Below are 27,199 nucleotides of genomic sequence, written 5' to 3'. Positions count from 1 at the left end.
TAGTGCTGCCTTTGTCAGAGTCCTAATGCAATGGAGGAGGTGAAGAGCTCCAGCAGGAGGGACATGGTCAAGTGGAGCCACAGTATGAACAGAAAGGTCAGGAAGAGAGACCCAGTCATTGGGGTCGACTCGCCAGACCTAGAGCTAATTGCCCAAGAACCTCCTATTTATAGATGAGTGAGAGGCAATGTCGTGCACGTCTGTGCTTGCCCCGAGATCTGGTACATCACGTATGCCACGTTCTTCATGAAGACCTTGTGGAGTTGGAGGATATCCCCTGCCAGTGGTTTTGAAGGTGACCACTGCATTCAATTTCTTGGAGTCAGATTCTCTCCAAGGATCAACAGGGGACCTGTGCGGCATCTCTCAGTCCGCAACACATTGATGCATAAAGGAGGTCACAAATGCCCTTTACAGGAAGGCCCATTATTGTCAGGTTGCTCTGAACAAAGGTAGCCAAGCTGCAAGATTAACTGGCTTTTCCGGCATCTCAAGCTTCCCTAGAGTGCATGGTGCAATAGGCTGCACCCATCTGGCCATACAGGCTCCATGGCAGCAGTCCCTAATGTTTTTAAACTGCAAGGGCTATCATCTCAACAATGTGCAACTTGTGTGTGATCACCGGAAGCACATACTGCACGCTTGTGCATGGTACCCTGGGAGTTGTCATGACTCTTACATCCTGAGTCACTCCCAGGCACCTGAGATTTTCGAGGGGCCATAACGTCCACAGGGACGCAAGGGAATAAGGGGTACCCACCGAAACACTTGCTGATGACACTGGTGCATTGCCCCCAGAGTCATTCCGAGGAGAGCTACAATGCTGCTCACGGGTCCACATGGCTTCTGAAGATGAGTTTCAGATGTATGGACCACTCAGGTGGCTCACCCCAGTACACTCCCAACAGGGTTTCCTGCATCATCGCAGTGTGTTGTGCCCTTCACAATCTGATAATGCAAAGAGGTGAACCCCTGCCAGAGAATGAACTGGAGGATGATGAAAGCTCATCAGAGGATGACAATCCAGAATCTTACGAGGCTGCTCAGAGTCAGCGTGAGCATAATCACACCATGGAGGAAGGAAGACGTGGGAGACGTGCCATTGATATGTTAATTGCTGACAGGTTCCAGGAAGAGTAAAGCCAAGTGAGTGAATACAGCCACATTTCTCCTAGCCCTCAGTGCCATACATCTTTCAACACAGGGGATGTCCACCCACTTGCAGTGAGAATGAGTCGCGCATTCACACTTTCCTCATGAATCGCCAGGCCATGATCTTTGGTTTGGTCCGTGGGGCTTGTGAATGAGCTTACTGTGGAACTGACAGCCCTCTTAGGAACAAGATCAATACAAGAGAAGAGTTAGAGCCTTTGTCGCCATCTAACAATGCATCCTGGTGGGCACCATCAGAATGTAGATGACATGGAGACGAGGCACCTTGACCTCCCTCCGGGTATACCATTTCCTGCAGAAGTCAGGGCAGGGCCCTTGGACACGCACAGGGAGGATGAGTGTCAGCTGGACAGTCCTGGGGCTTCTTCTCAGAAGGAGGGTGTGCAGCTGCTCCCAGCCCCCTCTGCCTGTGATCTCACCCACTCCAGCTTCTCAGGCTGCTGATGTGGACTTGTCTAGGAATCTTCTCCCGTGCAGGTCTTTTCTTCTTCCACTACCACTGAGGAGACATGTATTATCGTGCCGTTAGATTATCAATGCTGATGAGCTACCCTCACTCAGTATGTTCTTTGCGGAAGAAGGGTGTGAAACACTTGCATCTCACACTTCCAATAAAGATTTAAATACATGTCCCTGACATCCTACAAGGGGTGCTGATACCTGCTTAACTGAGGTTGACATCACAGGAATATGAATCTCACAGTGGGACGCTATCACTGAGTGGGAAGAAGGCTAAACCTCAAAATAAGAGAACTCCAAAGTACAAAATCACAACACCTTCAGTTGCATTCACGTACCCATCAAATGTATTAACAAAAATGCAATTTAGTTACATGTCTAGCACACCCGTGACCCAAAAGTGACTTCAATTTTTCTTAACTTTCCTAACTCTAGCGCTACGTTTGGGTGCAACCCCGACATCCACAGCAGAGGTGGAGGCAGCTTTCTAACTGCTACATTCTGGTGTCTATGATGACCTTGGCAGATGTCCTCTGGTGGCTGTGGCCCTGGCCTGATGAGGGATACCTGCTCAGGGGCAGAAGCGCCCTCGGCGGCCTGAGAAGCTGGAATGGGTGGAGTCACAGGCAGAGGGGGCTGTGAGCAGCTGCACATCTGTGCCCCACCAATGTGCATGTCTCTAAATTAGTAGAGGGTGCATGTGAGTGCCGTGACAGTTCTTTTGGCGCTTCGTCCTCTGATGAGGTCTGGGTGCTGCTGGAATGTCTTGGGGGCCTCGATATGCTTGTGCCTAGAAAATAGAAAAGAGAGTTTCAGTTCATGAGCATGAGCTAGATAAGACTGCACGTGACTCACTATGAATGTCAGGATTGATGAGATGTTGGAGCTGTGATCTATACTAAGTTGGCTGGACAGGCTCCCTACAGGAGCAATCCCTGTCATCCGCAGCCAGCTCAGCTGCAGCCTCCTCAAATTCCCTGAGGGTGAGGATGTCAGACGTCCCTCGGTCTACATCCTCTCTCACCTATTGTGCGCCAGCTTGGCCTGTATTATAAAGAAAGGCATGTGGTGTGAAGGGATGCACCTGGAGTACTGTGCGCAGTTTTGGTCACACCTGGAGTACTGTGCACAGTTTTGGTCCCCTTACTTGAGGAAGGATGTGGTTGCACTGGAGGTGGTTCAGAGGAGGTTCACTAGATTGATTCCAGAGATGTGGGGCTTGTCTTATGAACAGAGATTAAGCAGTTTAGGCCCATACTCATTAGAGTTTAGAAGGATGAGAGGAGATCATAATTGAGGTATATAAGATGCTAAAGTGGATAGTCAAAGTAGACATGGAGCGGACGTTTCCCCTTGTGGGACATTCTAGAACGAGAGGCCATAGTTTTTAGGCCAAGAGGTAGTAGATTTAAATCAGAGATGAGGAGGAATTTTCTTGAAGTGTCATGATCTGTGGAATTCACTACCTCCAGAGTGCAATGGATGCTGAATAAATTTAAGGAGATAGACAGACTTTTAATTAGTAATGGGTTGAAAGGTTATGGGGAGAGGGCGGGAAATTGGAGTTGAGATTGAAATAGGATCAGCCAAGATCGTAATGAATGGCGGGGCAGGCTCAAGGGCCTGAATTGCCTACTCCTGCTACTAGTTCTTATGTTCTGAGGTCAGAGGTTTGTGAACAAAAAGAACTGCTTACATAGTTCTTTTCACCTGTTTAAACCTTCATGCAAACTGAAGCTTGCGGTTTAAAAACCAGTGCTGCTTCCTTTCCTCCTTTCTGTGTTTGCTGTGGAATGCAAACACCATTGCATGTAGTGATAGGGAGTTTTTTCAATTCCTTCAAAGTCAGGAATTCCTGCCCCTGGCATGTTGTAGATTTCAATGCAATGCTGTTGGCAAGAGTGGTGGTGGCCTTGTGAGGAATGGAAGAGTGCTACCATGAACTAGAAGGAGGAGAGGTGCCAGCTTGAACTAGAAGGGTGGGAAGTGTCAGCATAAATTGAGGGAATAGAAGGGAATAAGCTTCACTATTTTCTATGAGTAGAGTGCACATGTGCACTGAAAAGCAATTTATCATATTTAACAACAGAGTACCAAAATTTAGCAGACACCTCCAATTTCTGTGCAACAAATGAGCTAAAATTTTCAGATTTTTTCCAGTCTTCTACTGTGTCAGTAATGAATATTGGGTGTGCCTGTAAGTTTAAGTAATTAGTGTAATTATGCATCCTAAAACTATATTGAGGGCTGCTTGACCAAAAAAAAATTGACAATTCAGATTTTGCTAGTTTTCTGAGATGTACAAATCGATCACTCCCCTGGTCTTGTGGAGACAAAAGACACATTCAGTTCAATGGGAAATATGCTCACATGTTCTGGTTACCTTTGTATTCCATAATACCACCACTGAATCTAGCCAATTATAGATTCTGTTCAGCAATTCCACCCACATTGAATGATCAACTACCTTCAATTGCTTTTGTGATTTTTTTATTCCAGTTGATAATCAGTGATGTCATGAATTGAGAGAATTGGTGAGCAAAATAGTCTGTATACAAACTGTGCACTCTGCTGAACACAATCAGGAACATTATTTTTAGAAGAAACGTGTAACTTATGGCCAATCCAACCAGTAACTCAGTTGACCATAATAAACTAGCTCAGCTGGTTACAGCTTTGACATTGTGAACATGTTGATTACATAAACTTCCCTTTGATAAAACAGCAAATCTGAATTTCTGTCCTGGTGAATTTAATACATTAACATGCATCTCATAAATGGTTTTTCATTAACATTTATTTTAATTAACATTTATTTGTTGGTTTGGCCTTATAAGCAGTGGCAACAACAGAGGAGGAAGTGTATTTTAAGTATTTTCTTCCTGCTGTGGATCTTAATTATCCACTACAATATGAATAACTGCAGCAAAATGTTGCTGTGTCAATGCTGTAAGCTATTGTGATACAGCTGTTATTATAATATCAAGTGAATATGGAATCATTGGTGGTTATTTTAATACAATTGTGGGTTTATTTCAAGTTTAGTGCCAATAATTTTATTTCTAAACCATTACCATTGCCACTCTTATAAAGATGCACAAAAATTGTACAACATCAAATACAAACTTATTGTAGATTATGGAGTATTTCCAGGTGGAAGTGTTGAAGGCCTGGTTCAGTTACGTACAATTGGATTATAGTTTTTTTAACCAGTTGACTCGCTAATGTCATTAACCACAAACTAACCTGATATTTTTGAGCATAGTGTGTTACATGTTGGAAGCCTTATCTGTCTTTTCATATGAACTTAAAAGATTCCATGTCAAGATAAATAAGAGAGTTCTCCCAGTCTCCTGGCTAGCATTTATCTTCCGCCAATATCACCATAAAGGATTAATTCGTCATTTATCTCTTTGCTGTTTATGGGATCTTGCTATGCACAATTCAGCTATTATATTTTCCTGCATAATAGTGATTATACTTCAGAAGTAATTCATTGGCTACGAAGTGCTGTGGGTTGTCCTAAAGACGTAAAAGGTGCTAAATAACCCTTCCTTGCTTTTATTACCTGGCAGGAGAGGTAAGGGCTTATTGGCACTGAGGTTTGGTAGTGATGCTGACTGCACATGTTTAGGAAGGCGGTGAGAGCACTGAGACTAGTCAACCGTATTTTTTAAATCTGAAAAATATAAATAATATGTAACATTTTCCATGTGTAACCCTGTTAGTTTGAAATCACTTAGCTGTAGATTTCATCCATATAGCTGAAATCTTGAGGCTTTTTATGCATTTCCTTTTAAGGTGGGTTTATTATTGTGTATCCGTACAGACCTTCCCATATCCAAAGTCTCCTTGTCTAAATCTGGCCAGCTTTTCATCTGCCAGTGAATATATTTTTAATGAGAACCAAAATAACACTTGCCATCTCATCACAAATGATCATTTTAGTATTTAATTCCCAAAAGAGTTGTACAGTTGTGCTATCCCGTAAACACTGCAGAGTAATCAACCATGTGTTTTAGATTACTGTTATTTTTTTCTATTATATTTGTTTTAATGGTCTTTGAATAATTTGTTTCATTTCCATTACTTGCCTTCAACTGCTTCAGTAGTTCCAAGGTATTAGCGTAAGTGCCTTAGCATTTAGAAATTCTCAAGCTGTGCTTTAAACCAAGTTCAGTGGAGCTAAATACAGTTCATCTCTGCTTGTGGAAAACGGCCATGGGAATATACTGTTTATATAATCTTAGCATACTGTTCTCTCAAAAAATGGCAGATGTTATGGGGTTTTATAATCAAAAGAAATATAATTTCGAAGAGACTCAAATGATAGGAAAGCTTTATTGAACTACTCAAAGTGTAGCATATAGCAACCTCATAAAACTACTTCAGTAAGTCACAAAACAGGAGTGGTGAAAAATATCAAAGCAATTTCATACATAATTATCAAATATGTCAAACTGAGTAGGGAGTCACCAGTGCTGTTTCACTGTTTAATAGACTGACCTTGCTCTGTGGGAATTTTCACTGCCGTTGGTTCTCCCCCAGTTCCTCCCTCCTATCTGTTGTTGACCTCTACCAGCAAGTTTTCTTTGAACTCAGAAAAGCTGCTGATATTTAGCTGTCTTTTTTGTGATTACATTCCCAGTTTTTTATTGCACTATTACAACAGTCACAAATTACCTTCGTTCACCTGGAACTGACCTACAGAGGCTGTATTGCTATGCACATCAATGTACTGAATAATGGCCAGATGTTGCGTAGAAATAATGGTGACGCTATCTGCACTCACCATTATTAAAGAGCAGGGAGCAACTTCAGGTGACCGCACATGCATAGACATGGGAATCAGCATAATGCTGTCCGAGTTTCACTAGCCCTCCAAAAGCTGCACTATAATGGTATCTCAGAGAGAGATTCAGCATTGGAACAAGTGTGAAATTGTGGCACTTACGTGATAGCCACTAAACTCCTGAAAAAGTTAGGACTTGTCCATTCCAATCCAAATTAATTTTTAAGAGCGATGAATCTTAAGTACCAAAATTCCTTGACTCTTTTATATATCTTTCTCTCTCTCGCTCTCTCTCTCATATCTTTCTTTCCCTCTCTTTATTCCCCTTTGTGCATGATTGGCATTGGATTAACTATTCTAACTTTGACAAAATTCCAGCTGCGGGGTCTAAGGGCAGAATGTTTCACTGCCAGGCAGGACCCGAGCCTGCAGGGATGGGTGGCAAGACTCTGGGCAGCATTACTGGCAGTGGCCAATTAAGAGGTTGCTGCTAGGACCAACGGCCCACCTCGCAGAGCTGCTGGGCTAATCACAGGGCTGGGAAGGGTGTCCTCTTCTGAGGCTGCATGAAGAAAAGGAAGGCACCTCCATGCTGAGGTGCCCTTCAAGGCAAGGTAAGTTTTTTTTTATTAATTTACTTTGCCAGGGCTAGGAGATTGATGGGTATTGAGCGTGCATCCTCCAGCAGCAGCCCTGGTCAAGGTGAAACACTGTTGCTTGCCCTGCCTCCTGTAGAGGGCGCTGTACCAAATCAATTTTGTATCTGCCATTTTTAGTACAAAAACCCATCAAAAGAAGAGAAACAAAGACTTGCAATTTTTATATAATGCCTTTCTTGATCACAGGACATCTCAAAGAGTTTTACAGAAAATTAAGTAATTTAGAAGTAAAAACGATAAAACAAAGTACTGCAGATGCTGGAATTTTAGAACTGAAGTCGTTCATTGTAGTAATTTATGAAACATGGCAGCCAATTTGCACACATTAAACTCCCGCAAGCAGCAATGTGTTAAAGATAAGATAACCTGATAAGACAACCTATTTTTGAGCTGTGAATTAATGGATAAAATATTGGCCAGGACAGCTAGGATAACCCCAACAACTTCTCTTCAATATAATGTTATGAGACTTCTTGTGTTCATCTGAATGGGCAGATGGGGCCTTTAACACTTCCTCCTGAAAAGCAGCCCCTCTGATATTTCAGCACTACCAACATACTACACTGGAGTATTTGTCTGGAATTTTGTGCTCAAGTCCTGGGGTGGACTTGAACCCACAATCTTCTGGCTCAGGCGAGAGTGCCATCAACTGAGCCACAGCTGGCACTGATAGAAAATCTGTGAGCAGGAGTAAGTGTAATCAATGACTAGCATAGCTCGTTTGGTGCTGTCTGCAAAATCCAGGTCAATATACCCTTTCCCGCTGCACTGGCAATCTTGCAAGAAGTAATTTAATCATGGTAAAACAATACTTTTCAAAAGGCAGAAGTGAGAGGTGTATATTATGCATGGCTACTACATCTTTACAAAAACTTATAGCCTGGCGTGGGAGAGTGTTTATTACGTATACTCGAAAGATTCATGCTAAATATTACTGTGTTAGTTGTAACTTGACTATCTGTTAAGGTAATGAGAGATGCCCTTGTTGCATAAGGATCCACTTTTTAATCAGTTTAAAAGAACTGTCTGTGCGAAACTGGAATTTCATAAATGAGAAAAACTTCAAATAATGAAAATCAGTTCTGGGGCAAAAGAGATTATCCATTCTATTTTCACCTGTACTAACCAACATCGGCAAGCTAATTGCATGTTACTCAACTAAGTAAATCAAAAGTTGATTGAGATCCCTCATAGTTTCAAGCAACACTAACAGTCCCTGAGTATCATGGGTTAATCTTATCTTGTCTGGGACATTTCCCAAAAGAAGTCTTCTATGATCCAGACTGACAGCCATTTGGCACTATCTATCAATCTTTGTTTACCAATTAAGCCACTACAAAACCTTAGGGCTCTGAAAAGCTGACTGACATTTAGGCACCACTAAAGATTCTGGAATGTTTGACCTGTTTGACGTTGTCGAAGTAAATGATCACATTGTCATTGTAGAAAAGTTATTATGACCTGACTAGACAGGGTCAAAAAAAAGCTGCCAGCAATATTTTTTTTAAACTTGTGAATTTTTGTAAATATCATTGCATGCAAGATTTAATTTCAGTGAGATCTATCTGCTTGTTCATTTGAAATACATTTGTCCCCAAATATAGTGTCTATGCAAGATTGAAAGGGACCTGCACTTGATAATTGCTGCTGCTTGGCCTATGAGAGAAAATTAATGCTTTCTGTTAGATTCTGAGATGAGATTTTTTTTCCACCTGTTTTGGAGAATGGTTTTACAGGAGCTTTTTCTGTTGAATGGCTCTGGGCTAAATATTCTCTCTTTTTTAATCATGTACTGTTTACAAGTTAAATTGCAGAAGAATCTTTTTTTCTTTCCCACAATGTAAGTTGAGATGACTGAAGCAGAAGGCTATGGGAGGACGTCTCAGAGCAAGAAGCAAAGCTTAGCACAAGTAGGGGCTTATGTCAGCAGTCCAGTTCTTGCAAACCATAACGTAAGAGCCCTTAAATAGTTGCCGTCATCAGCACTGGCCTCCAGCATATGGTCTATTTGAACACGTGACAGAAAATGGCGGAGGAATTGAAGTAGCTATTCATGTGGTAGGAGTGGTTACTGTAATAGGGGTTTTAGTTTATGTTGACAAGGCAGTGTGTTCCTAGTTAGATCATTGCAGCTGTTTCTTTTCTCTCTCTCTCTCTCTCTGTCTCTCTCTTTCCCTCGCTCTCTCTCTCTCTCACTCTCTATGTGTAGAGATTCCGGGCTCCACCTGCAACAGTTGTGCTTGTGCTATTTTGCTGCTGGACAATTATTGCCTTTTTTTTGTTTGACAGGCAGTGAACAGCAAAGGCGTAGGTCTATTCAGGACCTAACAATTGTTGGAACAGAATCTAATCAGGTAAGACTTGTTCATTTAAAGTAATTTGGTCTGACAGCATCTCTAAGGCCTACTGGGTATGTTAATGGTCTCAAAATTGTTAGTTTAGTGTAATAATTAAAATTTTAGAATTTCGTATATTGGATCAGAAAAGGAAGGTGTTTGGTATTAAGGAAGACACAGTATGAAATCTTTGAATTGGTACCATTGGCACTTACCCCACATGCTTGATTGACAACAAATTAATTGTGGGCTTCAGCACAGAGCTACAAATTTCATGCTCCCATTTCAGTAAGAGCAGGGGCACAAAGACCATTGCATCCTTTAAGGAAACATTGGATAAATATTTTAAGCAGAAGCCAATTGAGATTTAGCCCCTTCAGTTCCCAAATTCTCCCATTAGACCTTTCAGCTCTATAATAACAACCCTAATGTTTTTGTTGCCATTACCCTACCTATCACATTCTAAATATTTTCCCTCTGCCTGCAAGATTTTTCTAATAATTATTTTAACATTTAATTTTCTCTTAAATTCACTGGCTTGATTTATTTTTTTCTGGCTCTAACTTACCTATGTCATTTTGTATATTTTTTATTTGCTTATTGTGACCCTACTCTTTAGGTAGCAGGAACATATTTTTTAGTTTCACAGAACAATGTAAACAAATACATCTGGGGGTGATGGTATTTAATTGAATCAGATGCCTGTCCGTATAACACCTGAACTCCAAGGTATTGCTTTTAAAGTGACTGCTGTATACTTCAGATTTTGGGGGAACAGTTTTGTGCAAATTTCCTTACTTTCTAAGGTTGATCATTGCAAGGCAGCATGTATTTGGTGTGATATTGAAGGATCAATGTTTGCTGTGTAATCGCTTCAAATTTATTAACCATCCAAATATCAGATAGGATATGCATTATAAAATGATATGCTTGGGGTGACGTGGTTATAGCTGTGCTGATTCCTATAATACTGCTGTAGTATTTTTTGACAACATGAGTTGAAGGAATAAACCATGATATTGTGTCATGTAGAGTTTTGATTTAATTACAAAATAAAGTTCAGAGAAATGATAACCATGCTTTTACTTCTGTTCCCATTGCCCTTAAATGCATTAAATTCACAGGTGCGACACTCTTGATACCTCACCCAAAATATGATTTCTAGTAATCTATCATAGCTAAATAAGTTAAATTCCATTTTTATTAGAAGAGGATCCAAATCTTCAACCCATATTTTTAGGATTGCATTGCATGATTCTGTACATTTTCCCATGAAAACCAGAAAACTGCTTTGGTCTTTATTCATATGGTCCTGGTGATTGATGGAATGCTATTCAGTTTTGATTGTATCATAACTAGGCCCAACTTGCTCTCATCTGATACCCACACTCAGGCTGGTATTTAATAGAGGTGATGGGGTTCTTATTTGCTGGCTGCAGAGCCCACTAGAGCCCAGTGTTACCTCTTTTGGGGAAGGCCTGACATATTAAGTGCCATTTGGACACTTAACTGGACAGAAGCAGGCCTTCCCCATGACCAAGGACCTTAGGGGCGGTGGTCCCACCCGCCAAGAGCTCACCACAGCGTTGTGGCACAGGGAGACATTCAAGTTGGGGGAGGAAATAGAAGCATAGTAGTGGTAGAGGACAGTATAATTAGGGGATAGATACTGTTCTCTGCAGCCGGAAGTATGAGCCCCAAAGGCTGTGTTGCCTGCCTGGTGTCAGAGTTAAGGAAATCTCCTCAGGGCTGGAGAGGAAATTGGAGTGGGAGGGGAGGGATCCAATTATCATCATCCACTTTGGTACCAATGACGTCGACAGAACTAGAAAGGAGGTTCTGCTGAAAGAATTTGAACAGTGAGGAGCTAAATTAAAAAACAGAATCTCTAAGCTAATAAGTTTGGGATTATTACCTGAGCCACGGGCAAATTGGCATAGGGTAAATAAAATCAAGGAATTAAGTGCATGACTCAAAGATTGGCATGGGAGGAATGGATTTTAGTTCATGGGGCACTAGCACCAGTACTGGGGTAGAAGAGAGCTGTCCCAGTGTCGAATAACTAGGGCTGTAGAGAGGGCTTTAAACTCAGTAACAGGGAGGGGGTAGGGTTTTGGAAAGGGGATACGTAGGAGTACAAAGCAAAAGGATTTGGTGGCATTGCAGGGCAGCTACTTAGGTAATGATACCTAGTATGTGACAGGAAGGAACAGAACGTGCAAACGTTTTTTAAAAAGCAGCAAATAGGGTCAAAGGGAGAAAATTGGTAAAAAAGCAAAACTAATGGCTCTTAAATGCAAATATTATTCGGAACAAGATAAATGAATTAACGGCACAAATAGAGGTTAATGGGTATGATCTTATAGCCATAATGGAGATGTGGTTACAAGGAGATCAAAGTTGGGAACTAAATATACAGAGGTATGTGACTTTTTAAAAGGACAGACAGAAAGGAAAGGGTGGTGCGGTACCTTTGTTAGTACAAGATGGAATAAGTACGATAGCAAGAAATGATCTTGGATCAGAAAACGTAGAATGCATATGGGTGGAGGTAAGAAATAACAAGGGGGAGAAGACACTGGTAGGATTAGTTTATAGCCCCCCCACTAACAGTAGCTATACTGTAGTAAAGAGAATAAATCAGAAGATAATGAGGGAATATAAAAGCAGTATATTAATCATGGCTGACTGTATTCTTCTTGTAACTTGGAAAAATCAAATTGGTAGAGGTAGCCACAAGCAAGAATTCATAGGTATATTCAGGACAGTTTCCCAGAACAATACGTTGTGGATCCAACCAGGGATCAGGCTATTTGGGATCTGGTAATGTGTAGTGAGGCAGGTTTTAATAAATGATCTGGGAGTAAAAGATCCCTTAGGAAACAGTGGCCATAACATGATAGAATTTAGCATTCAGTTTGAGAGTGAGAAACTTCATTCAGGAATAACTGTGCTAAACTTAAGGGTAATTACAAAACAATGAGGGCAGAGTTATCTGGAGTGGACTGGGAAAAGAGTTTAGCAGAAAAGATGGTTGATGAACAATGGTAAACCATAGAGCCATTGAAAAGTTACAGGCACAGAAGGAGGTCATTCGGCCCATCTTGTCCATGCCCGCCCGAGGACACCCAGGTGCCCTTTCTAATCCCACCTTCCTGCACCCGGCCCATAGCCCTGCAGCTTACAGCACTTAAGGTTGAGATCCAGGTACTTTTTAAAAGAGTTTAGAGTTTCTGCCCCTACCACCAACTTGGGCAGCGAATTCCAGACACCCACTACCCTCTACGTAAAAAAAGTTCTTCCTCATGTCCACCCTACACCTTCTGCCACTTATCTTGAATCTATGTCCCCTGGTTCTAGAATTCTCCACTAAGGGAAACCTGTCCACTCTATCGATTTGTTTAAGAAAATAGTTCACGACTTACAAAAAAGATATATCCCAGAGAGGGAGAAGGATTCCAGAAAAGGGATAAACCAACCATGGTTAACCAAGGAAGTTAGGGATATTATCAAATTGAAAGAAAAAACATACAGCGTGATAAGGATTAGTGGTAAGCTAGAGAATTGGGAAAGTTTTAAAAACTGACAAAAGAGGAGCAAAAAAAATAAAGAAGGAGAAAATAAACTTTGAGGGTAAACTAGCCAGTAACATAAAAATGGACAGTAAGAGCTTCCTTAAAGAGGAAGTGAGAGGCTAAAGTGAACATGGGCCCCTTAGAGAATGAGGCTGGGGAAATAATAATGGAAATGGAAGAGGAGTTGAGTAAATACTTTGCATCAGTCTTCACGATCGAAGACACTAATAGCATTCCAAAAGTACTAAATAATCAAGGGGCAAAAGGGGTGGGGGGAGGAAATGAATATAACCATCACTAGAGAAAAGGTGCTAGGGAACCTGATGGGGCTAAGGGCCAATAATTCCCCCTGGACCTGATGAGTTGCATCCTAGGATATTAAAGAAAGTAACTACAGAAATGGTGGATGCACTGGTAGTAACCTTCAAAGAATCCTTAGATTCTGGAAAAGCCCCTGAGGATTGTAAAACTGCCACTGTACCATCCGTATTCAAAAAGGGAGGGAGACAAAAAAAAATAGCTATAGGCCAGTTAGCTTAACATCTGTCATTGGGGAAAGTGTTAAAGTCTATTATAAAGGATGTAATAGAGCATTTAGAAATGCATAATATAATCAAGCAGAGTCAGCTTGGCTTCATGAAGGGGAAATCATGCCTGACAAGTTTATTTGAATTCTTTGAGGAGGTAACAAGCAGAATAGATAAAGGGGAGCCAGTAGAAGTAATATATTTGGATTTCCAAAAAGCATTCGATAAGTTACCACACATAAGGCTACTTAACAAGGTAAGAGCCTATGGTGTTGGGAGTAGTATATTAGCATGGATAGAAGATTGGTTAACTAATAGAAGATAGAGAGCTGGGATAAGGAGAGTATTTTCAGGATGGCAACCTGAAACTAGTAGAGTGCCACAGACATCAGCTGAGGCCACAATTATTTACAGTATATATTCGTGACTTGGATGAGGGAAGTGAATGTACTATTGCCAAGTTTGCGGATAACTCAAAAAATAGGTGGGAAGGCAAATAGTGAGGATGACGCAAGGAGTCTACGGGGGACATAGGACAAGTGAGTTGGCAAAAACTTGGCAGTTAGAACATAATGTGGGAAAATGTGAGGTTATGCACTTTGGTAGGAGGAATAGAAGAGCTGAGTATTATTTAAATGGAGAAAGACTGCAGAAAGCTGCAGCATGGGGATTTCGGGGTCCTCATGCATGAATCACAAGAAGCCAGCATACAAGTTCAGCAAGTAATAGGAAAGGCAAATGGAATGTCGGCCTTTATTTCAAAGGGAATGGAGTATAAAAATAGGGAAGTCTTACTAAAATTGTACAAGGCATTAGTGAGACCAGTTTTGGTCCCCTTATCTAAGGATATATAAACTGGCATTGGAGACAGATCAGAGGAGGTTCGCTCGATTGATCCCGGGTGTGAAGGGATTTTCTTATGAGGAGTGGTTGAGTAGGTTGGGTCTGTACTTACTGAAGTTTAGAAGAATGAGTGAAACATATAAGATTCAAAGGGGGCTTGACAAGAGTAGATTCTGAGACGTCGTTTCCCCTTGTGGGAGAGTCTAGGACCATAGGGCATAATCTCAGGGCAAGGGGTCACTCATTTAAGATAGAAATGAGGAGGAATTTCTTCTCAGGGTAGTGAATCTGTGGAATTCTTTACCACTGAGGGCTTTAGAGGCTCGGCCATTAAGTATATTCAAGACAAAAACAGAATTACCTGGAAAAACTCAGCAGGTCTGGCAGCATCGGCAGAGAAGAAAAGAGTTGACGTTTCGAGTCCTCATGACCCTTCGACAGAACTTGAGTTCGAGTCCAAGAAAGAGTTGAAATATAAGCTGGTTTAAGGTGTGTGTGGGGGAGGCGGAGAGATAGAGAGAGAGAGAGGTGGGGGGGGGTGTGGTTGTAGGGACAAACAAGCAGTGATAGAAGCAGATCATCAAAAGATGTCAACGACAATAGTACAATAGAACACACAGGTGTTAAAGTTGGTGATATTATCTAAACGAATGTGCTAATTAAGAATGGATGGTAGGGCACTCAAGGTATAGCTCTAGTGGGGTTTTTTTTTTAATTTTTTTTTATAAATAATGGAAATAGGTGGGAAAAGGAAAATCTTTATAATTTATTGGAAAAAAAAAGGAAGGGGGAAACAGAAAGGGGGTGGGGATGGGGGAGGGAGCTCACGACCTAAAGTTGTTGAATTCAATATTCAGTCCGGATGGCTGTAAAGTGCCTAGTCGGAAGATGAGGTGTTGTTCCTCCAGTTTGCGTTGGGCTTCACTGGAACAATGCAGCAAGCCAAGGACAGGCATGTGGGCAAGAGAGCAGGGTGGAGTGTTAAAATGGCAAGCGACAGGGAGGTTTGGGTCATTCTTGCGGACAGACCGCAGGTGTTCTGCAAAGCGGTCGCCCAGTTTACGTTTGGTCTCTCCAACGTAGAGGAGACCACATTGGGAGCAACGAATGCAGTAGACTAAGTTGGGGGAAATGCAAGTGAAATGCTGCTTCACTTGAAAGGAGTGTTTGGGTCCTTGGATGGTGCGGAGAGAGGAAGTGAAGGGGTAGGTGTTGCATCTTTTGCGTGGGCATGGGGTGGTGCCATAGGAGGGGGTTGAGGAGTAGGGGGTGATGGAGGAGTGGACCAGGGTGTCCCGGAGGGAGCGATCCCTACGGAATTCAAGGCTGAGATAGACAGATTTTTAATCAGTAAGGGAATCAAAAGTTATGGGGAAAGGGCAGGAAAGTGGAGTTGAGGATTTTCAGATCAGCCATGATCTCATTGAATAGCGGATCAGACTCGATGGGCCAAATGGCCTACTTCTGTTCCTGTGTCTTATGATCACATTAAGAGTGGCCTGCCACTCAGAGGTCTGCAGTTCTAGAGAACGGCAGCACCACGGGGTCTAGGATCATCGCTGGATCCCAGGTCGCAGGTGAGTGACCGAGTGCCTTATACTGAGGGAACCCCCAGGAACCTGCAAGCAATCCCACATGGGTTTGCTCCTTGTGCTCCCCGTAAGCAAGCTCCCCACTGACTCCCCCCCACCCCCCAAACGTTCAGTGGGCATTAATTGGTGGAGGGGCAAGAAATCCATTCACGGGCCTTCCTGCCACAGAGTTAATTGGAGTGGACATGGTAAGGTTGCAGGGTCCTTACCCATCACCCTCCTGTCCAATAACTGCCCCTGCCATCAAACTCACCACAGGGAGGACGTTAAATTTCACTCTTGCTTGCCTCCACCATTGGTCAATAGACAGCCATCGGAATCAGGAAACGTGGCAAATCTTCTTTTACACAGTAGGGTTAAGACGAGCTGTTGCACCTCTCCTTCCTCCACCCCTATTTTCATCCCTCATGAGAGTAGCTAATATCATATGACTGGCTATTCAACTTAGGACTTCTTGGTCTGTGTGGCTCAGCCAGCTTATATAACCTCACAATGGGGAAGCATAAAACATGGCACTAGATTTTGCACTCAGAAATGAAAATCCAATTCAAAAACCTAGCTATCTCTGTGACATTGCTTCCTCTTTCCCAACATCAGTTTGGATTTGGCGTCCAGTCAAGAAAATTTCCAGGTGTCCAGCAATATTGATGTCCTGAAGCAGGATAGGCAGCCAATAACATTCATGTATTCTCACAGACATCAAGCTAGCAAGTTGAAAAACCCTTCACTTTTAAGTGTTAAATTTTTCAGGTAGCAAAATAAATGATTAAGAAATACCAATGAGATTAAGATAAAAATTAAAATATCAAACTTTTAAAGAAATAATTTTTAAAAATTTGTAGACTTTCTTATCATAATGGAGACATTTGACATTCTGACTCTTTCAGACACACTGAGGCTGGATAGTAGTAATTATGAACTTAATATGCCATTTAAAACCCCAGTTATTCATTCAACAAGCTGTAACTTAAGGGTGTTTACAGCAAGACTAAGCACATAAAGAGAGGAATTTCTTGTCAGTTTTCTGATTCCAGTGTTAATAACACCCTCTGGAGAAGCATAAAATCACTGAGAACTTCTGGATTTCCACATTTAACTGAGTATGTGCCCTCAGCAGTTTATATGGCACATTTAACATAATAAAACGTCCCAAGGTGCTTCACAGGAGTATTATAAAACAAAATATGACACCAGTCTCTGTAAGGAGCTATTAGGACAGATGACCAAAGTAAAAGGATAGGCTTTAATGCGTATTGCTGAAAAGAAAGACTTATTCTCCCAAATTTTTTGCCTTGCACTCATCAGGACAAGCGCAAGGACCGGGATTTTCTGTCCCTGTTGCAGGTGGGACCTGCCGTGGGCGAGGCGGCAGCACCCTAGCCAGAAGTCCATTGACTTGCGGCAGGACAGGAAGATCCCGGCAGCGGGCAGGTGCGGAAATTCCCACCCAAAAATGCCAAATTTCAAACGATCACAATTTATACTATAGGAAGAAAGGGTGCTGATTGGTTGACAGGCCAACCATGATTGGCTGAGATGTCGCCATGGAGAAAGCAATGAGGAACTATAGGCTCCCGAGTAATTGTAAAAAGGTGCAAGGTTTGTCATTGGTGGAGTACAGTCTCAACTAACCCGTGCTTGCAAAACCCCAAAACAAAACATCTACTGTCAGTTGTGATTCTGTGGTTGGGCTGAACAATCCTGATTATACTAATAGCTATACTAACATACAATTTAAGGTAATCAGTCATGCTTGTAACATGGCTTATTTACACTTGCTAGGAGTGACATACATTTATACAATGGGACCTGTTTTCTGCAAACAAAAGGAATATGTTTAAGCTTCATGCCTTTTTTTGATTTACCCAGTAGCTTGGAGAGCCTATAGTTCCCCATTGCTTTCTCCATGGCAATGCCCTTGTGCAATCAGAGTCAGCTTGCCAGCCAGTCAGCCCCTATTTCCCCTGTAGTATAAATTGTGATTGTTTGAAATTTGGCATTCTTGCATTTGTCCTGATGTGTGCAAGACAGAAAGCAAGGAGGAAAGCAAGGTAGACTGAGAGACGTAGAGAGGATGTTCCAGAGTTTAGGGCCTTGGCAACTGAAAGTTGAACTGAAAGGATTCCAGAAGTTGCTGTTAGTTTCAGAGGAGTAATGACAGCGAGCGCGGATAGTTTTGCAGTCATTACTATTGAGAATCCGGGCTGTTGTTTCTAATAAGTTTTAATAAGATTTAAATAATTGTTCTACCTCAGTTTTATCACTTTTCCTAAACCAGCACCTTGCTTTTACCCTAACCCCCAATGTATTCTTTGTTTCCATTTTGTAATCTTCACAGTAGGTCAATAATTTTTCACAGTGGTATCTACTGCTTACAGTTGGTAATGATTACCTTTCATGCTACAAACGGGTATCAAGTCACAGATGGGATCACACCGAGGTGTGAAAACAAATTACATTTGTTCTCATTCTTTATTCCAATTTGTTTTTTCCCCCTCTGATGGTGGAATTTTTTTCTAACGGATTTTAACCCTGAGGCAGCATAACAATCTTGAATATCTAATTGCAAAGTTGCCCTAATTTTTTTAATACATTGAAATCAGTTCAGAAATTATTTTATTACCTATACATTTGAAAAACATCTTAAGAGTACTTTTAAAGCAGAAGCAGATCTATTGAAAGGTGCATTATGCTGAAGCTCTTTGTATATTGAATAAAGATGCTAATTTGATTATCTGAAGGTAATTATTAGCTTTTAATTGTTTATCAAAAAAAAAATTTAAATCATTCAAACCAGGTTTATATGATGAGAAATTTATTCTGACTTCTTTTGTTCACACATGCAGGGCAGCAGAAACAGCAGCCGGTCGTCTAGTCCAAGCGTGAGGATGATCACCACCACAGGCACTCCTTCTGAGAAAGCTACCCGCAACTATGCATGGACACCAGATGAGTCAACAGGTTCGCTTTGACTTATGTTTTACAACAGTGAAGTTGATAGAATGCAATTTTCTTGGCAGAAACAGCATGACCAAAATGACATACAGTTTAATTTTAACCTGAGGCGAACGTACATTATATAGGGAAATGTGGAGAACAGGAAAAGTGTGATGACTACATTTTGTATGCCTTGTCTGCGTGATCTTTAGCTAAAATATAGTAGAAGTCTGCATGCACTTCCTCTTTGTGCCATCTGATCTTTCTTTGTCATATTTTGTCTATTTTCCCATTATAAATCCATGATGCAGCCTGATCCCTTGCTTCCTCCTTGCCTGGAGATCTGGACCAGTGTTTGAAGTTCCCTTGAGTGGAGGCATATATCTCCCTTTCCACCTTTTAGCCCCAACCTATCCTCAATTTCTCCTTCCTCTCCCACCCGCTACTCCTGTCGTTTCACCCTCCTCTCTTCTGCCCCCTCATTCAACTTAATAATACTCGGGGCTTGATTTTACAGAGCGCTTTGTTCCCTGCTCACTGACTTAAAAAGTTGATCAAGAGCCTGCCAAAGAAATAGTTGGCTGCCTCACAGTCAGTCCTGCCTTAAAGAGTTGCTGGCCGACCCGATTGCCTCTGTTGGTAGGGGGCGCTCCACACACACACACACAACCCCTCCTCCCCAACTTTCCTGACGCCAGCCCCTCCAGTAAGAGCTGCCAGGATATCCTCTCGGCATGGGCCTCTCCCTGCTGCTGGTAAAATAGTGGCAGGGGTGGAATGAGTCGTTTAAATGGCCATTGATTGGCCACTTAAGGGCCTCAATAGGCCCAAAGTTGGACAGGCCACCCGATTCCTCCACTGTCCCCCATAAAATATGAGACATGTCAGGGGCGAGTGGGGAGACAGCAGGCAGGCCCCTTGCCGCATTTTATGAGCCCCCACTCCTTCAAACATACCAGTAAGTATGCATAAAATCCAGCCCTCCATTTCTTTTTCCATCTCAGCATACTTTATCTTCCCCCTCTAGCTTTTTGCCTCAGTCTACTTTTGGTGTTAGTCCATTTATCCTCTGCTCAATGACCCAGCTTAACCTAAGGACAACACTTGGGCTTGACTCCCTATATGCACCGTCGACTAGGAGACCGTCTAGTCATGTGCATGGTACATACACTGTCAAAATTACCCTTTCTTTTTGTGCCATAATTTTTAAGTAAATGTATCAAAATTTATAATGCAAAAATCCTGTGTCAGCAATTATAATAGGAAACCTGATGTAAACATTTTCCTGTTGCATTACAACAGGCCTCCTATCTTGTTGGGTTTCCAAGTTATTCCAATTCCTGTAAGTCTGTTATTTAACGTAGCTTTTTCTAGCCTACTGCCTTGCTTCCCAATCATTGCTCCTGCCTTTGTGCTGCACTTACTGTTAGGTAGAGGCAGATGGGGGAATTGATGATTATAGCTGAAGGAAACATGACCTTTGGTCAGGCAGAGGGGTAATAAGGGGGATATCTAGGCTAGATCTAGCATAGATCATGGCATACAAGGCTATGGGCCTAGTGCTGGAAAATGGGATTAGAATATTAAGTACTTGTTTGACTGGCACAGACTCGATGGGCCAAATGGCCTTTTCCTTTGCTGTAGACCTCTATGACTCTATCTGTAGGAGCAGTGGCTGATTGGGCAAAGGAATGGGCATTCAAAGGATAGAGAATCACAACTCAAAGATTAAATGATTGGGCAAGAGGATATGAGGGAGGGTGAGGGCTAGTAACACAGGGCAAAGTAATGGATAGTGGGTGTGGGGACATGAGGGACCAAGCTGCAGAAAGGAGAGGCAGTGAGGGCAGTAAAGGTTTCAGGGAATATTCAGGGATGAAATAAAAGCCGGATTAGTGTGAAGCTGAGGGAGCTGTGGACTGAGTTAATCAGAAATGGTATCCCAGGGTGAGAGGTTTAATGGCAGGGATGTGGTTGAGCAAGCGGGATGGGGTGAAGTGGTGCAGCATGTGAAAGAAGCTGATGAGGCCTGCAGCCTGCAAGCGAGATCCACTGTTTGCACTTTATATGAGGGCATATTACCCATCATGCTGCTCACTCTACATTAGATGATGTGCGTTCTTATGCTACATAATGTGAAATCTCACTGAATTGCAGTGGCTGTGAAAGTCAAACAGCATTTTACTGTAGGAATGTTGATGATTTCCAGTTTTTTACCTAAGTGGAACCTGCAAATCAGTGGCCCTGATTACTTTTAAATGTTAGAATTAATTGCATTGTTAAAACTATCTGTTATAGTTCCTTTAGAAATCCAGGATATAGAGGAAGGTGTAAGGGCATATAGATAAGAGGTAGGTAATAAGCCTGCAGAAACAATGGGGCCTTTATGAGTGTAATTCCTGTTCACAAAGTAGATGCAGGGTTTGGAAACATTGGGCAAGCTTTGCTATTTCAATTAAACTAATCTAATCATTTTATTGGCCTATGACTGACTCTGAGTTAGGCAAACAAAAACAAAAAATGTAGGAAAAACTCAGCAGGTCTGACAGCATCTGTGGAGAGAAAGACAGAGTTAACATTTCGAGTCCGCATGACTCTTCTTCAGAGCTAAAGAATAGTAGAAATGTGGTGAAATATGTACTGTTTAAGGGGGGGCGGAACAGTTGAAGCTGGATAGACGGCCAGCAATGGGTGGAGGCAAAGGAGAGATTGCGAAAGGTGTCATAAACAAAAGATCAAAGAGTTGTTAATAGTGGTGGTACTGGCTAAAGGAGGTGCTAATGGTGACATTAAGAGTGGAAAGCAGAATGTGATAATGGCAGGACCAGGGTAAGCACACTGTCAGCCTGTTCCTGCCCCATGGAATTCACTTCTTCCTATCTTGACCGTTCTCTCTCCCTTCTTCCAGTTTCTTCCCACCACTTCTCCCTTGAACAGAGGCCTGAACAATATCCATCCACCACTACTCTCCTCTGTCTGGCTGAACTTGTTCTCTCACTGAACAATTTCTCCTTAAACTTGTCTCACTTCCTCCAAATAAAAGGTGTGGCTGTGAGTACCTGCATGGACCCCAGTTATGCCTGTCTCTTTATGGGGTATGTGGAACATTCCTTGTTCCAGTCCTACTCGGGGGGGGCCCCCCTCCCACATCTCTTTTTTCGGTACATCGATGACTGTTTTGGTGCTGCTTCATGTTCTCCTCTGGATCTGGAAAAAATTATCAATTTTGCTTCCAATTTCCACCCCTCCATCACCTTCACATGGCCCATCTCCTGCTCTTCCCTTCCTTTCCTTGACCTCTGTCTCAATATCTGGTGAAAGACTGTCCACCAATATTCATTACGAGCCCACCAACTCCCATAGCTACCTCAACTACAGCTCCTCAAACCCCACCTTTCTCTCCCTCCCAGAATCAGGATAGGGTCCCCCTTGTCCTCACTTCACCCCGCCAGCCTCCGTATTCAATGGATCATCCTCTGCCATTTCTGCCAACTCCAGCATGATGCCATTGCCAAACATATCCTCCCTTCACCACCCTCCCCCCACATCAGCACTCCGTAGGGACCGTTACCCCCTGGGACACCCTGGTCCACTCCTCCATCACCCTCAACCCCCTCCCATGGCACCTTCCCATGCAATTGCAGAAGGTGCAACACCTGCCCCTTTACGTCCTCCCTCCTCACCATCCAAGGGCTTAAACACTCCTTTCAAGTAAAGCAGCGCTTCACTTGCACCCCCTTCAATTTGGTCTACTGCATTTGCTGCTCCCAATGTGGTCTCCTCTACATTGGTGAGACAAAACACAGACTGGGAGACCGCTTTGCAGAACACCTTCGGTCTGTCCACAAGCACGACCCAGACCTTCCAGTCGCTTGCCAATTCAACAGACCATCCTGCTCTCATGCCCACATATCCATCTTCGCCTGCTGCAATGTTCCAGTGAAGCTCAACGCAAACTGGAGGAACAGCACGTCATCTTCCGATTAGGCACTTTACAGCCTTCCAGACTTAACATTGAGCTCAACAACTTCAGACCATGAATTCTCTTCTCCATCGTCACCCTCTTTTTTGATCTCCCCCCCTCAGCCCCCCACCCCATTTTTTTCTTATTCATTTTTATTTTTTATTTTTTTTTTATTTATTCCCCCGTTTATTTTCATTATTTTTAAAATTTATTTCCACTTTTATTCTTTGTTTTATCCCCAGCTTTTAGCCTTTTCGATCTTTTTTCCCACCACCATCCCCTCCCCCCACCACACCCCCTACTAGGGCCATTTGTCACTTTCCTGAGTGCTTACCCTGGCCCTGCCATTATCACATTCTGCTTTCCACTCTTAATGTCACCATTAGCACTTCCTTTAGCCAGTACCACTATTAACAACCCTTTGACCTTTTGTTTATGACACCTTTCTCAGTCTCTCCTTTGCCTTCACCTATTGCTGGCCTTCTATCCAGCTTCACATGTTCCACCCCCCCCATTAAACAGTATTTATTTCACCACATTTCTACTGCCCGTTCACTCTGAAGAAGGGTCATACGGACTCAAAACGTTAACTCTGTCTTTCTCTCCACAGTTGCTGTCAGACCTGCTGAATTTTTCCTGCATTTTTTGTTTCGTTTTTGTTTCAGATTTCCAGCATCCCTAGTTTTTTGCTTTTATCTAAGTTAGGCAAATTTGATTGCAACAGTGAAGCTTGGCAGGCAGGTGCTAGTTAACTCGTGTAATATGGCAAATTAGGTTAAGGGATAGGTCAATAGAAATGCAATGGCAAACTTTTGAGCGGATATTTCAGAATACACAGAATAGATGCATTCCAACAAGTAAGAAAAAGTCCAAGGGACGGGCACACCATCTGTGGTTAACCAAAAAGGTTAAAGATAGTGAAACCATTAAAGAAAAAGTATATAATTATGCAAAAATTGGTGGAAGGCCAGAAGATTGGACAGAATATAAGGAACAGCAAAGGATGACTAAAAGATTGATAAGGAGGGAAAACTTAACACGGGAGAAAGCTAGCCAGAAATATAAAAACGGATAGTAAGATTTTCCAGAAATAGTTTAAAAAGAAACAAATTAACAAAGTGAGCTTTGGTCCTATAAAAATTAACAAAGTGAGCTTTGGTCCTATAAAAATTAAGCCTGGAGAATTGATAATGGAAAACAAGGAAATGGCAGATGAATTAAACAAGTATTTTGCATCAGTCTTCACTATAGAGGCTACAAGTATCATCCCAGAAGCAACTATAAATCAGGAAATGGAAGTTAGCGAGGAACTCAGGAAAATTACAATTACCAAAGAAGTGGTACTGACTAAATTGTTGGAGCTACAGGCTGACAAGTGCCTGGATCCTGATGGACTTCATCCTAGGGTCTTAAAAGAAGTGGCTAGTGAAATAGTTAATGCATTGGTTTTAATATTCCGAAACTCCCTAGATTCGGGAAAGGTCCCATTCGATTGGAAGGTGGCAATCTCCATTATTCAAAAAGGGAGGGAGAAAGCAGGAAGCTACAGGCCAGTTAGTTTAACGTCTGTCATAGGGAAAATGTTAGAAGCTATTATTAAAGAAGCTATAGCAGGGCACTTGGATAAATTCAAGGTAAACAGTCAGAATCAACATGGTTTTGTGAAAGGGAAATTATGTTTAACCAACTTATTGGAGTTCTTTGAAGAAGTAACATGTGCTGTGGATAAAGGGGAACCAGTGGATGTACTGTACTTAGATTTCCAGAATGCATTTGATTAAGTGCCACATCAAAGGTTATTGCAGAAAATAAAAGCTCATGGTATGGGGCAACATACTGGCAAGGAGAGAAGATTGGCTGACTAACAGGAAGCCAAAAGTAGACATAAATGAGTTTTTTACAGGGTGGCAATGCGTAATGAGTGGTATGCCAAAAGGACCAGTGCTGGGACCTCAACTGTTTACATTTTATATAAATGACTTGGATGAAGGAATGGATGGGATGGTTGCCAAATTTGCTGATGACACAAAGACTGGTAGGAAAATAATTTGTGAAGACATAAGGAGGCTACAAAAAGACATAGGTTAAGTAAGTGAGCAAAGATCTGGCAAATGGAATTAATGTGGGAAAATGTGGAATTGTCCATTCTGGCAGGAAGAATAAAAGAGAAGCATATCTAAATGCTGAGAGATTGCAGAGCTCTGAGATGCAGAGGGATCTGGGTGTCTGTGCATGAATTGCAAAAGGCTAGTATGCAGGTACAGCAAGTAATAAGGAAAGTCAATCGAATTTTATCATATATTGCAAGGGGAACTGAACATAAAAATAGGGAGGTTATGCTTCAGTTATACAGAGAACTGTGAGACCACATCTGGACTACTGCATACAGTATTGGTCACTTTATTTAAGGAAGGATATAAATGCATTGGAAGCCGTTCAGAAAAGGTTTATCAGACTCATACCTGGAATGGGCGGTTGCTTTATGAAGAAAGATTGGACAAGCTAGGCTTGTATCTGCTGGAGTTTAGAAGAGTGAGAGGCAACTTGATTGAAACCTTTAAGATCCTGGAGGATCTTGACAGCGTGGATGTGGAGGCAATGTTTCCTCTTGTGGGAGAATCTAGAACTAGGGGTCACTGTTTAAAAATTAGGGGTCGTCCATTTAAAACGGAGATGAGGTGAAATTTTTTCTGAGAGTCATGAGTCTTTGGAACTCTCTTCCTGAAAAGTCGGTGGAAGCAGAGTCTTTGAATATTTTTAAGGCAGAGGTGGATAGATTCTTGGTAAGCAAGGAGGTGATAGGCTATTGGGAGTAGGCAGGATGCAGATTTAAGGTTACTATCAGATCACCCATGAACTTATTTAATGGTGGAGCAGGCTCGAGGGGCCGAATGGTCTACTCCTGCTTGCATATGAGCACAATCCTGGCAGAATTGAGCAAACCAAATTGCAAAAAATCAAGGGATTTTAAACATAAGTTTCATCCAGAACCACTTGCGTTCATCTTTTATACTCGTCCAAGATACAGTTCACCCAGGTCAGGCCCTGCCATAAGACTGGGAACGCTCCTAGGTTAAAAATTGTACAATTCCATTGATTGTGCTGGTTCAGGAAGCATCTTCAGATTACACTCATTTTCTTAGGCACACAGGCATGATGAAACCCTTTTTAATAGTTTTTTTTCCCTATCATAGTATAGTTAATTTACTAAGAAACAGACAATTTTGCAGCAATTAAACTTTTAAGTGCTTCCATGTTTTGTAAAGTTATTTTCAGTGATTTTAAACCTGCTCATGGAGGATTGGGCACCCTTATTAAAAATGCACATTTTTACAGTTAAAACTATTACCAGTTGTATTAATAAAACTGCACCAGGTTACCGTTTTTAAATGCATCAGGGAATAATTTTTAATGGACTGAAGAAGAACAAACAATCATGTTCTATTATGCTGCCCAAGTGAGCTGGATCATGGAAGTTACTACTTTTTTGATTATGCAAATGAATTTTAGTGGTAATTATAGTTTATTTAACTAGCGCAATTTCAAGCATATTTTGGCCACAATTTCCTGATTTGTGTATCAGCCATGGCTCAGTTGGAAGCACTCTTGCCTCTGAATCACAACGTTCCTAGTTCAAGCCCCACTCCAGGGCTTGAACATAAAAATCAAGGCTGACAATCCACTGCAATACTAAGGGAGTGCTGTATTGTTGGAGGTGTTATACGAACATATATACAAACATACAAGTTAGGAGCAAGAGTAGGCCACTCAGCCCTTCAAGCCTGCTCCACCATTCAATAAGATCATGACTGATCTGACTGTAACCTCCCGCCTACCCCCGATAACCTTTCACCCCCCTCGTTTATCAAGGATCTATCAACCTTTGCCTTGAAAACATTCAAAGACTCTTCTTGCACTGCCTTCTGAGGAACGGATTTCCAAAGACTCTCAACCCTCTGAGAGAATTTTTTTTTGTCAACTTTGTCTTAAATAGGCGACCCCTTATTTATAAACAATGGCCCCTAGTACTAAATTCTTCTACAAGAAGAATCCTTTCCATATCCACCTTGTCAAAACCCCTCAGGATCTTATATGTTTCAATCAAGTTGTCTCTTACTCTTCTAAACTTCAGTGGATACAAGCCTAGCCCATCCAACTTTTCCCCATAAGGCAACCTGCCCATTCCTGATATTAGTCTAGTAAACCTTATTTGAACTGCTTCAAATGCATTTACAACCTTCCTTAAATAAGGAGACCGGTACTGTACATGGTACTCCAGATGTGGTCACCCCAGTGTCCTGTGCAACTGAAGCATAATCTCCCTACTTTTGTAATCAATTCC

The 27,199-nt window shown here is 42.0% G+C and overlaps 1 protein-coding gene across 7 annotated transcripts in view; it reads left to right on the top strand.

Annotated features, from left to right (window-relative positions):
• Nucleotides 1-27,199, top strand: part of map3k7 (mitogen-activated protein kinase kinase kinase 7) — a 138,805-nt gene that overhangs the window by 84,805 nt on the left and 26,801 nt on the right. For all 7 annotated transcript variants that reach the window (XM_041188043.1, XM_041188041.1, XM_041188042.1 and 4 more), the window contains 2 exons: nt 9,373-9,437; nt 18,803-18,917. In XM_041188043.1, the coding sequence (XP_041043977.1) occupies nt 9,373-9,437; nt 18,803-18,917 (180 nt within the window). The remainder of the gene's footprint in view (nt 1-9,372; nt 9,438-18,802; nt 18,918-27,199) is intronic.

Source organism: Carcharodon carcharias, chromosome 5, assembly GCF_017639515.1.
Source record: "Carcharodon carcharias isolate sCarCar2 chromosome 5, sCarCar2.pri, whole genome shotgun sequence".
Taxonomy (NCBI): domain Eukaryota; kingdom Metazoa; phylum Chordata; class Chondrichthyes; order Lamniformes; family Lamnidae; genus Carcharodon; species Carcharodon carcharias.
Note: the sequence above shows the minus strand (reverse complement) of the source record. Positions and strands in the feature narration are given on the sequence as shown.